Source organism: Miscanthus floridulus, chromosome 8 (assembly GCF_019320115.1).
Source record: "Miscanthus floridulus cultivar M001 chromosome 8, ASM1932011v1, whole genome shotgun sequence".
NCBI lineage: Eukaryota > Viridiplantae > Streptophyta > Magnoliopsida > Poales > Poaceae > Miscanthus > Miscanthus floridulus.
The window spans coordinates 27,703,292-27,716,261 of NC_089587.1; the positions used below are offsets into that span (position 1 = coordinate 27,703,292).

The following is a 12,970-nucleotide window of genomic DNA, read 5'->3' on the forward strand; positions in this document are numbered from 1 at the left end:
CCTGGGCCAAAGGGGCCATGTAAATAGATTAGGACTTACATCATTGTACCATGACGCTTGTGGCCGTCGAGGCCTTTTAAAGTACTTGTGTGTATATGCTTTTTAATCATTTTTATTGTATTTCCGAGCCTCTGCCCTCTGTCTCATCTTTGAACATATCTCTTGCAAAAAAACTTCTTCGGAGCCTAAGCTGCCCTTTGGGCAAAAGGTGGTGAGGGAGTTGCCATAGCCCAGAGACGTAGGCCGTCTCGCGGCCCGGCCAGCCTTTTGGCCCTGAGACAGACTTTTGGTCCTTAGGTTTTATACAATCGATTTGTCAGAGTACGCAAGAGAGTTTGGCGTAGAATTTTTTTTAAAAAACGACTAAAAAATGGTGTCTGGGACTTAGGGGGGGGTCCCCCCTTCTAGCCCCCGAGGGAGGCTCGGTTCTATGGAGGCAGAGCCGAGTCTTGTTCAAGCCTCACGGTGGGCACCTCTACAGAGGTAGAGCCGAGTCTCTCTTATAGCGTTATCGTAACACCGATCTCTCATCGATGGGCTCGGGGGGTTTCTCAAAAAATTAGAACAACTAAAGAACGCTTCTTTATTGTATTTCGAGAAACAATGTATATAATGCTTGGGAATTTAAGGGTAGAAGCGACGTAGTTGTTCTATGTTCCAAGCGTTGGTGAGGATTTCGCCCTTCTCGTTGGCTGGCTTGTAGGTCCTGGGCTTTAGCACTTGGGCGATGAGCCCAGGGCCTCTGGCGGGGCCTCGGGGATTCTTGCAATCTACGGTCGTGACTAGATCAGCCTCGAGGACCTCCTGCTTCCCCTAGCGACCCTTTTTCTTTTTCTTGGGGAGGTGGGGGCCGAGGCCCCGGGGGCCTCGTCTCTCCGCTTCCCCTTGGCATCGTTGTTAGGGAAGATGACCCCGATAGCCTCTTCGCCCGAGGCGAAGTTGGTGGCGATGTTGAGGAGCGCGGCCGCCGTGGTCGATATGTTCCGGCCTAACTCTCGGACCAGGTCTCGGTAGGAGGTGCCGGAGAGGAACACCTGGACAATTTCTGAGTCGCCGACGCTGGGCAACTCGGTGCATTGCTTGGAGAAGCGTCGGATGAAGTCTCGGAGAGACTCGTCCGGCATCTGGCGACAACTCTTGAGGTCCCAGGAGTTCCCGGGCGCACGTATGTGCCCTAGAAATTCCCGACGAAGACCTTTACCAAGTCACACCAGTTGTTGATCTGCAAGGGAGGGAGGTGTTCGAGCCAGGCTCGCACCGAGTCTGACAGGAACATGGGGAGGTTGTGGATGATGAGCAGGTCATCGTCCGCGCCTCCTAGCTAACAAGCCAGGTGGTAATCAGCCAGCCATAGCTCAGGGTTGGTCTCGCCGCTGTACTTTGAGAGGTTGGCCAGTTGCCGAAACTGGGCCAGGAAGCAGGTGCCGCGGATGGCTTTGCTGAAGACTCGAGGGCCAGGTGGCCCAGGAGAAGGACTGCGGTCCTCCCCACTATCGTAGCGACCGCCTCGGTGCGGGTGGTAGCCTTGGGCGGGCCCATCGTTGTCGTGGCGCTGTCGCCTGCTGACCACATTGTGGTCGCCTTGCGCCTCGCGTCAGTCGCAGAGGCGGTCGTGCACTAAGGGGGCCTTGTTGGCTGTCGGTGCCCGAGCAGGCTCGGGACGAACCGAGACCTCTCTATCCTGCCGAGGTGGTGCCACGGGTAGTTCCGAGGCGCCCCCGCGCCATCGAGAGGCGGAACTTTTGGCCTGCTGTACCACGGTGGTCTCGAGGAGGTCTCGAAGCTCGCCGTGGACCCGTCGCCCCTTTGAGGTAGAGGGCTCGGGCATTGTCCGGAGTAGCATCGCTGCTGCCACGATGTTCTGGCTAGCGCGATTGAAGATAGGGGGTTGCTCGCCCCCTTCGTCGTTGTTGATGCGGTGGTTGACATCGCGAGCCCTCCGCCGGGCTGCTCCGCCATCACCGCGACCCCGCTGCTCTTGCTCAAGAGTGTCTCGGAGCTGCTGCAGAAGGAGTCGGTCTTGTTCGACCTTGGCCTAAAGTTCACGAAGCTGCTCCAGGTCTAGGCGTCGAAGTTCCTCGGGGGCGGGGTTCTCGTTCCACACTGCTAGGGGCTCGATGCGTGGAGGTGTGGCATCGCCTGCCCCCTCATGGGGTGGGGAGCGATTGCCTGCCCCTTTGTCCTCATCACTCGTGCTTGGCATCCCAAGCTCGACGTTGAAGCACTCACGAGTGGAATCGTAAGTGTGTTCGTCGTCGGGGTCAGAGTAGCCGAAGCAGTAGTCACTCGGGGTCTACCATCCGAAACTCGCGGCCATGAAGCGGCGCATGGCTTTAGGGTCACAAAGTCCGGAGAAGTCCGCTCCAGCCCACACCTCGTCCTCCTCCGAGGAGTCAGCGTGGGTGTGGGTCGGGGTTGTGGAGATGAGGTCGAGGGCAAAATGTTGGTGGCGTCCTAGGGACTCTGCGTGAGCAGAAGCATAGGCGGCGGCATTGCCCAACCTAAAGGGGTACGGGGATGATGTCGTCGCCGGCCTTCGCTCCGTCGGAGTCGACTCCTCAGGAGGTGGCAGGGCAGAGCTTGATGACGGGGCGTTGCTACGTGCCACCGGCGTCTTTCCCTTACCCAGGCTTAAGCTAGACAGGTCTCCAACCAGGGACTCTGTACCAACAGCCGGGTATGGGATACTAGCGGAGCGCGGCGCGTCGCCCTGAGCTCGCGCGGTGTCGGGGTGGTCCCACCCGCGTCGTGCCTGGTGAGCGCAACGAGAGTGGCAGCCCGGGCGCCGCCTGTGCCTAGGCTGCTGGTGCGTGATGTTGTCATCGGTCGATGGGGCTTTGGGCGGGAGGAGTACCATATCGTACTCATATCCTAGAGACATGAACTCTAAGCTCCCGAACTAGATCACCGTGCCGAGACGCAGTGGTCGCACGGGGTCTGCCATCCAAAACTTATTGGGATGACTAAGCTGACACGCAGTATGGCCCCTACCTGGCACGCCAACTGTCGGTGTTTTGGGTCCGGCGGGTCCTCAACCGACTAGTGAAAGTGTACTGCGTGCCCCTAATTTCGGATGGTGATGCAAAGAGACACAAGGTTTATACTGGTTTAGGCAATAGGTGCCCTACGTCCAGTCTAAGAGAGCGATCTTGTATTCCTTGCACCGAGGTGTTGTAGTAGGGGCTTACAAGCTGAGCGAGAGAGGGAGCTAGTCCTAGGTCTCTGCACAAAGTGGCGTGGGTTGCTTGAGATATTGATCTCTTGCAGTGAGGGAGCGTGCGTGTTACAGAGCGTTGTGCGTTGCTTGCGCGTGTGAGTCTCCTCCCGAAGCGGCCCTGGTCACTCTCTTTTATAGTCGAAGGGAGGCACAGGGGCGGTACATGTATTTGCTACGTGGCGTTTTATGAGCAGAGGCGGTATGTCTGAGCCCTGCAGCTCGTCACTATGGCGGTATGGTCAGTGGAGCGGTCTTGTCCTCGGTTCACTGGAGCGACGTGCCGGTCACGCCTGATCCTATGCGACGTGGGAGCTCCTGTGGTGGCATGCGCGCCTTCTTCTGTTGGAGGCGTGCTGGTCACCGTATGTTTGACCGGCACGGAGAGCCGAGGCTGGGTAGATGCGATGGCGCGGGTGCGCTGATTCCGAGGCTACAGGAGCTCGGCCCTGTGCACGACGTGGGAGCTCCTACAGCTTGACGCAGGGCATGGCGCGTACTGCGGACGACGTGCCGGTCCCAGAGTGCTGACAACATAGAGAGCCGAGGCCCAGTTGGTGCAGAGGCTGAACCATTGTGGGGGGCTCGGCGGGCGTGAGTCCCGAGGCTACAGGAGCCCGAAAGCGGATAGCCGAGGCTCGGAGTGTGCAGTTGGTCTTGTACGTCGATTTCGAGGCTACAGGGACCCGGACTTGACTTTCCACGCCGCGCTGTCCTTGGAGCAGGGGTTAGGCAGCACAGTGCAGCACGGGTGTCAGCCGTGGTCACAGTGCCGAGCACAGCGGCCTGTAACCCCTGCCCCGTGCTGTCCCGGACGGCATGGCGTCGATGTGGCTCCCGTCTCATCGGCCACTCCGCTGTATCGTGCTGTCGTTCGGCTGATGTCGCGGGAGTGGTTGAACGCGTTAGTTGGACATGACATCCCGTCAGAGAAGTCGGTCAAGGCGGCGGTGACGGGGTTGATGCCGAGCCGGCCTCGAGCGAGTCGGTAACTGGGCGCTCGTCCGAGGCCTCGTGGCGCGGGGCCTCGGGCGAGCCAGAGAATTGGTACCTCGTCCGAGGCCTTGTGGCACGGGGCCTCGGGTGAGTTGGAGAACCGGTACCTTGTCCGAGGCCTTGTGGCGCGGGGCCTCGGGCGAGTCGGAAAACCGGTACCTCGTCCGAGGCCTCGTGGTTTTGTTCTAGGCCGAGCCCGTTTCGGGTGAGCCCGGATATTGTTTGAGGTAGGCCGGGCGGTCCAGCCGAGCCTCGGATAAGGTGGGGGTTTGCCGGTGGTTGTCTCTTGGCTTCGATATTTAAAAGGTCTAAGCGATTTTTTCGGTTCTTGCTTAGGGGACCCCTTTTTATGGTACCCGACAATAACATTTCCTTGAATAATAAGGAGGGATAAGACAGACAAGCTTCTAATTTCAGTGTCCGTAAATATCAGCATTTTTGTTATAAACACTAGGTACTTCTAGCTTCCAGGCCTTTCTCGAAAAAATGGACCAATTTTAGTTATGCGAGTTAAAATCCACAAATACAAGATCCAAGCCGGGTAAAGAACTAGAACACCTAGGCAAATTAGGTAGTACTGGGCACGTACTAGTCCATATTCTCCAGAAAAAGAAAGTTGGACCAAACACCACCAAGGCCAACCATGCCAAACAGGCAATCATGCTTCCCCAACAAAAACAAAAAAAAACATTGCTTTGCCTAAGAAGCGGTTCCATTGCTGAGCTTCGAATTATTTCAAGATAGCTGAAATCAAAATTATTTCATTTAAATAACATTGCTGTACCTCGTCAAGCAGGAACACAGCAGTCGCTGTACCCTTCTTTTCCTACACTTGAATTGTTGGCTGCAATGGCCTTTTTTCAGCCACTCAGTAACTTTAGAATACAACCCTTCTTTTCCTTTGTGCTGAAGCATTTCTTTTGCATATATGTGATTTAGATGTCTGATAATAATTTAGAATTGGTTAACACAAGTGTGGAAGAAATGAGGCAAAAACAAAGGAAGAAGAGAAAGAGAGTAGCTGCTGTTTTTTTTGTTACTTTGATGACCATGATAGCACATTGGTATCATCGGAAAAGACCTAGACATATTCTTCATGCCGATGAAGAGGCAGAGAGAGATGTTAGAACAAAGAAACAAATGCTTAGGAATCTATACCAGGGCTCAGATGTGAATTGCTATGATAGTTTCTGCTTAACTAAGAGATCATTTTCTGACCTGTGCGCCATCTTACGTGAGAGGTGTGACATGTGTGATACCTTGAATGTGTCCGTAGAAGAAAAGGTGGCAATATTTTTGCTTATAGTTGGTCATGCCATAAAGATGAGGGTAATCCGTAGCACATATGGGTGGACGCTTGAGCCTATCAGTCGTCATTTCAATGAGGTGTTGCGATGCATTTTATCATTATGCCATGAGTTTATTAAGCTTCTGGACCCATCAACCATACAACCCGAAGATTCTAAGTGGAAGTGGTTCGAAGACTGTCTTGGAGCTCTAGATGGGACACACATTAACGTTTGTGTTCCGTTGGCTGACCAAGGAAGATATAGAAATAAAAAACAACAGATCACCACCAATGTTTTGGAGGTTTGTGACCGACAAATGAAATTTGTCTACGTCTTAGCGGGCTGGGAAGGATCAGCGTCAGATTCACACGTGCTACGCGATGCAATGTCACGAGATGATGCATTCTCTGTCCCAAATGGTAAATACCTACATCCTAACACTAGAATAGAGTTGTTGTCACTATAGGAACTGAAATCAAATGATGCCTGTTTTTTAAACAATAGGGAAATATTATCTAGTAGATGCCGGGTATACAAATGGGCCAGGTTTTCTTGCTCCATATCGATCCACTCGGTATCATTTGAAAGAGTGGGATGCTCAAGGGCATAACCCATCCACTGCCAAAGAACTATTCAATTTGCGCCATTCATCAGCTAGAAATGTGATAGAGAGGACATTTGGGTTGCTGAAGATGAGGTGGCCGATCCTAAGAAGCAACTCATACTTTGACTTAAAAAACCAGGTATATCGGAATTAGCAGCTTAGCTACAACTATTCAACTTGTGCCATTTCAATCGTGTGTTCCATTAAGCATGTAAACTCATTTGTACTACATATGTGCAGATTAGGATAATCAATGCTTACTGCATATTGCATAACTTTGTAAGTGATTGACAGCGAGACATGGATGACCTTCTTATGCAACAAGTTGATCAAGCGATATCCCTTGAACCCACTGATGTTCATAGTGAAATGAGTTCAATTACAGATGTACAATCATCAAATGTCTGGAATAATTTTAGAGACATGAAAGCTAACGAAATGTTTGTGGATTACCAAGCGAGGCGTGGTCAACATGCTTAATTAAATGTATGATAAGACTTCTTTTTCTGCCTTATTGGTTTATTTCAGTATAGAGCTTACGATTTTGTTTTATAATTATTAGTTCTTCTCACATATTGCATATTTACTTCCTAATACAATTCCACTTTTTTGGATGCAGGATATGGAGAAAGACAAAAAGTCTGGCAGGGGTTATGTTGCTTGGAATGATGATATGGACAAGATACTACTGGACACTTTTGTGGAGTACTATAACAAGGGTGATAAATCTCAAAATGGATGGAAGCCCCATGTTTACACTGCAGCCATAAAAAATATCCGTGAGAAGTGCCGAAAGGAAGTCACAAAAGATAACATCCTGTCAAGAAGCAAGACGTTTGATAAACATCACTCTATCATCAATGGTATGCTTGGCACTAGTGGGTTTGGTTGGGATTCGAACAAAAACAAGATTTCTGTTGATAGTGATGCTGTTTGGGAGGCATACGTTGAGGTTAGCCTGCTGTTTCTGTTGATATTACTGCTACTCAGCTCATATCTTACTGTTGATATTAGTGCTCATATCTTACTGCTCAGAACTATAGTCATTGTTCTTCCCTGTTTGATCTGTTGCATGATTTGTTTTTTTTTTTCAAACTGCTCAGTATTTCAGTAGTCAAGCTCCAATGATAACTGTGATAAGTACCATGGCTATTTGGTTTCAGATGTGGTATTTTCAGTAGTCTGCTCTGTTTGGGAGGATATGTTCTGCATATTTCAGTTTGTATTGGAGTACTTTGTTAAGTTCCATGCCTTTGTAAATAGTGCTCTAATATCATGGCTAAACAGTAGGAGAATCATGCTGGTTGTAAGTGTGTTTATATTCTTTAGGATTCTATATAGTTATTAGTTACCTCGTAGGAGTTATTCATATCTTACCTCACCTTGCTCTACGCTACCTTTAACTCATACGGTCATACCTTATCCAACATGAACCTGCTGTATTTGGTAATTACAAAGAGATCACATCGCTAATCCCCGTTCTTAGTCATCACAAGTTCCAGGTCAATATTACTGAAACTTTGAGTGCTCAGAACAAGGGCCTAAGCCATGTCTACACAAGCATATGCAACCCACAGCACCATCTTTTATTCTGATTCAAATTGGGAGTAAACTGGATACAATAGTTGGGCCCATCAGGTAGCACGTCTTTACAACACAACCTTTGGCTTGAGTAGCTAAACACCGAAAATTTGATTGTCCACAAAGGGAAATGGTGACACTGCATTGGGGCGAAAGGTACCCTATCAACCGCCGCAGCAACCAGAGAACCTTTTCAGCTACATCTCTGCATCAAGTTGACTTGTCAAGCTTCCCGATGGTGTTTTGTCGTGCGTTCCGTAGAATGGTTTTGTCAGCAGTGATGAAGAAGCCAGCGATACAGGCTGTCAAACAAACCAGTAAAATTTCAGAATGTTTTCAATGGTTTGTTGGGGCTTCTGCGAGTTATGGCGTCTCCAGAAGCATGCTTCTAGTAAAAGCACACCACCATTTCTGGAGAAGCAAAAGCAACCTTTACTACTACAGATTACAGAAACCTGGTAAACCAGATGCAAGTCTGGGTGTGGTTTTACAAGTAGGCTGTTTGTTTCTGCTGTTGGCTTTTGAGATGCAGAAGCACAAAACAAACAAGGTCTTAGTGTGCTACCAATAGCATATCAAAATATGGTACAACTGTTAACACTTCAGAAAATCAATAGTCCATGATGGTCACTTCATGTACCAAACTACCATTGGAACAGTGAATTTATTAATTTAAACTAGTCCACTCTGAAAACATGAAAGTTGCCTAACCTCATTGGGACATATATGGTCATCCAGACTCACTAGAACTTAAGAGGAATAAAACAAAAGAAAGAAGGGGAAAAAACCCAGGTTACATGCCGATCTGTACTTGTGCAAATACTTCACTTGAGCAGAATAATTTGAATACATTATAAAAGAAGCCCTATAAACCAATACCTCCAGACAGACAGAACAAACAATCCAACTTATTTCATTTATTGTCGATGCTATGCTAAAGCTCTGATTTGCATTTTAATCATGCAGACTGGTGATGTGACTTCTGTGTCTTATGTGGCACATGATACAATCAGCAATCTGACAAGATATTTGAAGCTACTCACTTGAGAAAGAAAGTGAAACCACTTCACATCCATTGTTTTAAGTTAAAGTACTTAAGTTACATAGAAAAGAAGCCTATCCAAGGAGGGCTCAGCCAACCAGAAAGATATCTCAGAAACCACAAAGGAGAACGGAATCAGCTCATGGGCAAGATCTCGCTTAAACGTTTTCCGCCCGCAGTGCACCAGAGCATAGACTCATCTATAACTTTACAAGAGTTTCTAAGTACCTCCCCCGTTCCAAATTATAAGTCACTTTGACTTTTTTGGTACATAGATTTTGCTATGTATGTAGACATACATTACATCTAGATACATAGCAAAATTGGTGTAACTAAAAGGTCAAAACGACTTATAATTTGGAACGGAGGGAGTAATGTTTTTCGCACACCAGTGCACCAGAGCCTACTCGTTTCTTGGGAGCTGGAAAAGAGAGGAACACATAATCTTCGAGCAACGGTCTACACCATCACATGCATTCTTTTCAAAATAGTGGTATTTCATCTGTCTTACTAGTCACACAAACGTGCCAGTAATTCATCAACATAACTCTTATTCTTGTGTTCCCTCCTAACAACATCAGAGAAAGAAGGCTGTCCTACTTTTCTGATATGAGCATTGAAGAATCTCATTGATGTAAGCTGGAAGCAGGATGCTTTTCTTCTAATCAATAATGCCAAACTTCACTCATGCATGACACATGTCATTTCTCAAGGTTTGGCATGCAATGCAAACCAAGTTTAAGTTCAAGTAACTTGTAAACCAAAATAGATCAGATTTCAATTATAGATAGCGAACTGAAAGGACACATTGCTAATAAGCTGAACAAACAAAAAAGGGCTCGTGGATCATAGAGGATGGGATCCTTATAACTAACAAACTCTAGGGATGTTTTTTAAAATAGGGTCCATGTAAGTATGAGAACATCTGATTCATGCTCTAAAAAGGAGAGAATACGATAATTGTTATAATGCAAACCATAAATAGGGGGAAAGCATCTAACAACTGAGTTTACGAATTTCTTATCGTGAGAAGTTCAAAATCTGAACTGACAGGATACAGATTCAGACATCAAAGTGTCTTTCAGCATATCAAAGAAACAGGCACCATGTTCGATTTGGATATCTATGTACCTTCATATGGTTACATTATATCGTAAAGACAATGTAAGTATTAACCATAAAACAGGAGCTGTAACAAAGCGACTCACTAAAATGTCCACAGAATTCCATTACTTAGGCCCAATATTAAAGCTACCATATAAACAAATTCAACGTTATGATTCAACTATATGACAATTGTCTTCAGCCAGCTACATTAGCTCAACAACTAGTTTTAAGTAGAACGGTACCTGCAGATATGATGAGTGCTTGTGCAGTGTAGTTGAGATTCGCCTTAGCCCAAGGAAGAACACGGCAGCCAACCAACTGCGCCAGGTAAAATTTTCATGTAGATCAGAACCATAAGCAGGAAACGATCCAAACACACCATACTTAAACATAAGGGGAAAAGAATGCTATAGAAGGTAGCTAGTTTTTTTCAGCCATTAGAATTTCAATTTTCATACTACTACATAAATTATAAGGGGAGACATAACAGGTTGGTGGAATGAATCCTCAAAAAAGCAAGAATACCAAAAGCAAGGATACTACTAATAACAGTTAAACAATTACACACCGTGGGAACCGCCACCACAGTACCAGCTATTGCGGCGTTCTTTGCTCCCAGTAGTACAGCCTCTGTAACAGAAAAACTCTAGAAATTAACATCACAGCACACAAAACAAAACTGACAACCAGAACTCTTGTCACTGATTCCGCGATGATAATAACCCACTACCCCCCACCCAAACACACACACACTGCCACTGTGTTCATTCAACTGCAGGTCTGCTAAGATATCAGAGAGAAATTGAACAGTTTAATTCACAAGGAACTGCTGATCAAGAGACGTACCATGTGAGTGCAGATGTATATACTAATAATAATCACTGCAACACACCCGCTAACTTAAGACCGTCAAGACAAAGGGGAAGGAAAATGTAGCCCCGCGGGGGGAATGGAGATCGAAACCAGACCAAAAGCCCGTCTTTGGCTCCGCGACTATCCCAAAACTCTCAGAGTCAGACACCAATCACCCACCCACTCTAGATTTGCACGGCGCCCATTGCCAAAACCCCTTGCGCAAGCAGAACAAATCTAACTATCCCGAATTCGTGCCGATAATGGATCGGGGAATCAGATGGCACGCGGTGGGAAACGGGAATCGACGCGGGAGAGAGTTGGACGCATTCTACCTCTGACGGCGGCGTCGGACTCCTCCTCCTTGGGGGAACGAATAAGGAAGCTCCTGCCGGCCATGCTCTCTCTCGGGACTCTTCTAGCTTCCTCCACTGTTGGGGTTCTGGCCGTCGTTTCGTCGAGCGCAGGGGCCAGAGGATGATGGCGAGCGTGCGAGCGAGCGAGAGCTAGAAGAATTTGTTTCTCCTTGTGGGTGGTGGGCGAGTGGGAAGATCGGGCCCGGATCGGATCGAACTTGCACAGCCCAGCTCGTGAAGTCGTGATTGATGAGGACTAAACGACGGCACGGGCCCACTCAGCCTTAGCCGCCACTTTTTTTAGGGCCTGTTTGGCAGGGCTCCTCTCCGGCTCCGGCTCTGGCTCCTCTAGAGGAGCCCTGCAAAACGTTTTTCTGGAGGAGCCGTTTTTCAGTAAAAAGCAGAGGAGCTGGAGCCGTTTTGGAGGAGCCACAATTTGTGGCTCCTCCAAAACGGCTCTGGCTCCTCCGGAGAAGCCCCTCAGGAGGAGCCCTGCCAAACAGGTCCTTAATTAATAGTGGCAAAAAGGCAAAAAGGAAGTCTGGGGCACAATATTAGCGGAGTTTGGTCGCTCCTCCTAAATTTTAGTCGTTGTCCCATTGGATGTTTGATACATGCATAGAGTATTAAATATAGACTAATTACGAAACTAATTACATAGTTTGCAACTAATTTGTGAGACGAATCTTTTGAGCCTAATTAGTCCATGATTTGATAATATTTTGCTACAGTAAATATGTGCTAATGATGGATTAATTAGGTTTAAAAAATTCGTCTCGTGGAGTACTGACGGATTATGTAATTTGTTTTTTATTAGTATTCGAACACCCCATGCAACATCCTTTCGATACACCTCCTAAATTTTAGTAGCCAGATCCAAACGCCCCTTTAGATCAACTTCACCTATAAAAATTAACTAGTAGTATTTATACATTGTCCATGCCCTATGGATTGAACAACTCATAGGCTTATGAAAATGACAGAACTTAAAATTTGTGATAATTAAAGTCTAACAGGATTTACCTCTAAATTTAAGTGATGCATTTTTAGCTTCCATTACAAGGTATTGAAAAGTATGTCATTCCATTTAATTTCTCTTATGTTACAAGTTATTATTATCATGAAAACACTTGTTGAATTTATTGTTGCGACTCTTTTCGCATAGTTTGATGTTTAAAACCTGCGGAGTTTTTGAATTTTCCCCCCAAATCATAAACATGCTCTACATTTTTTTGCGAAAATAGGCATATTTTACATTGATACAAAGAGAGTGCCTCGATGCTTACCACCGATTTGTGTCATTTCTTCCACATTCAAAATCACTCGTTAAATTCAATCCTAATCTCATTAGAACGATGATGTTATTAAACCCCATTCCCCATTGGGATTAAATGACTATGATGCTATTGGTTGCAGTTTTTTTATAAAACACAACATATATTGAGATTAGAGCAACAATACAGATTCAGAGAAGACAAACTCAATGACGACAACAACACCAATGCTGGCAAAGAGCTCGGGTGGTGGCCCAGTCAGCTAAGTGCCTACGAGACGCCGAGGCAGAAAGGCATTGCTACCATAAGCAGAGGTAACAATGATCATCCATCACCTTCAATAAAAAGAACATCGTTATCACATAAGATTGCCGAAGATGGTAAGTGGTGGTTCTTGATAGAGGTCGACAAAGATCTAGTGGAGCCGATCGAACTTGATGTCGATGAGGCTAAAGCTTGACTTGTACCTGGTGAGGGAGTGCACTTACTCGACAGAGACAATATGGAGGTGGTGACGACTGGGTCTGAGGGCCTAGGATGAACGAACTGATAGCTCGAGTCGAGGCGTGGAGGATGAATAACAACAGTAGTGGAGGAGAACTGGGAGAAAGTTCTGATGTAGACTAGGCCCGATCTTCCAATAGGTATGATAGCG

The 12,970-nt window shown here is 47.0% G+C and overlaps 1 protein-coding gene and 1 pseudogene across 1 annotated transcript; one reads left to right on the forward strand and one right to left on the reverse strand.

Annotated features, from left to right (window-relative positions):
- The first annotated feature begins 5,260 nt into the window (after window positions 1–5,260).
- On the forward strand, window positions 5,261–7,284 carry LOC136468758 (protein ALP1-like; annotated as a pseudogene).
- A 384-nt stretch (window positions 7,285–7,668) lies between these two features.
- On the reverse strand, window positions 7,669–11,262 carry LOC136471408 (early nodulin-93-like). The gene is made up of 4 exons (XM_066469133.1): window positions 11,021–11,262; window positions 10,402–10,463; window positions 10,076–10,151; window positions 7,669–7,986 (listed from the first exon to the last, which is right to left on the reverse strand). The coding sequence occupies exons 1-4, from the start codon at window positions 11,082–11,084 to the stop codon at window positions 7,895–7,897; spliced, it is 294 nt and encodes a 97-aa protein (XP_066325230.1). The 5' UTR covers window positions 11,085–11,262; the 3' UTR covers window positions 7,669–7,894.
- Window positions 11,263–12,970: the final 1,708 nt, after the last annotated feature.

Excerpts from the sequence above, each read along its gene's own strand:
- LOC136471408 (XM_066469133.1), bottom strand. The coding sequence starts at position 11,084 with ATGGCCGGCAGGAGCTTCCTTATTCGTTCCCCCAAGGAGGAGGAGTCC. Across the intron at positions 10,464-11,020 it reads GTCCGACGCCGCCGTCAGAG|AGGCTGTACTACTGGGAGCA; the intron begins GTAGAATGCGTC and ends TTTCTGTTACAG. Across the intron at positions 10,152-10,401 it reads CTGTGGTGGCGGTTCCCACG|TTGGTTGGCTGCCGTGTTCT; the intron begins GTGTGTAATTGT and ends TACCTGGCGCAG.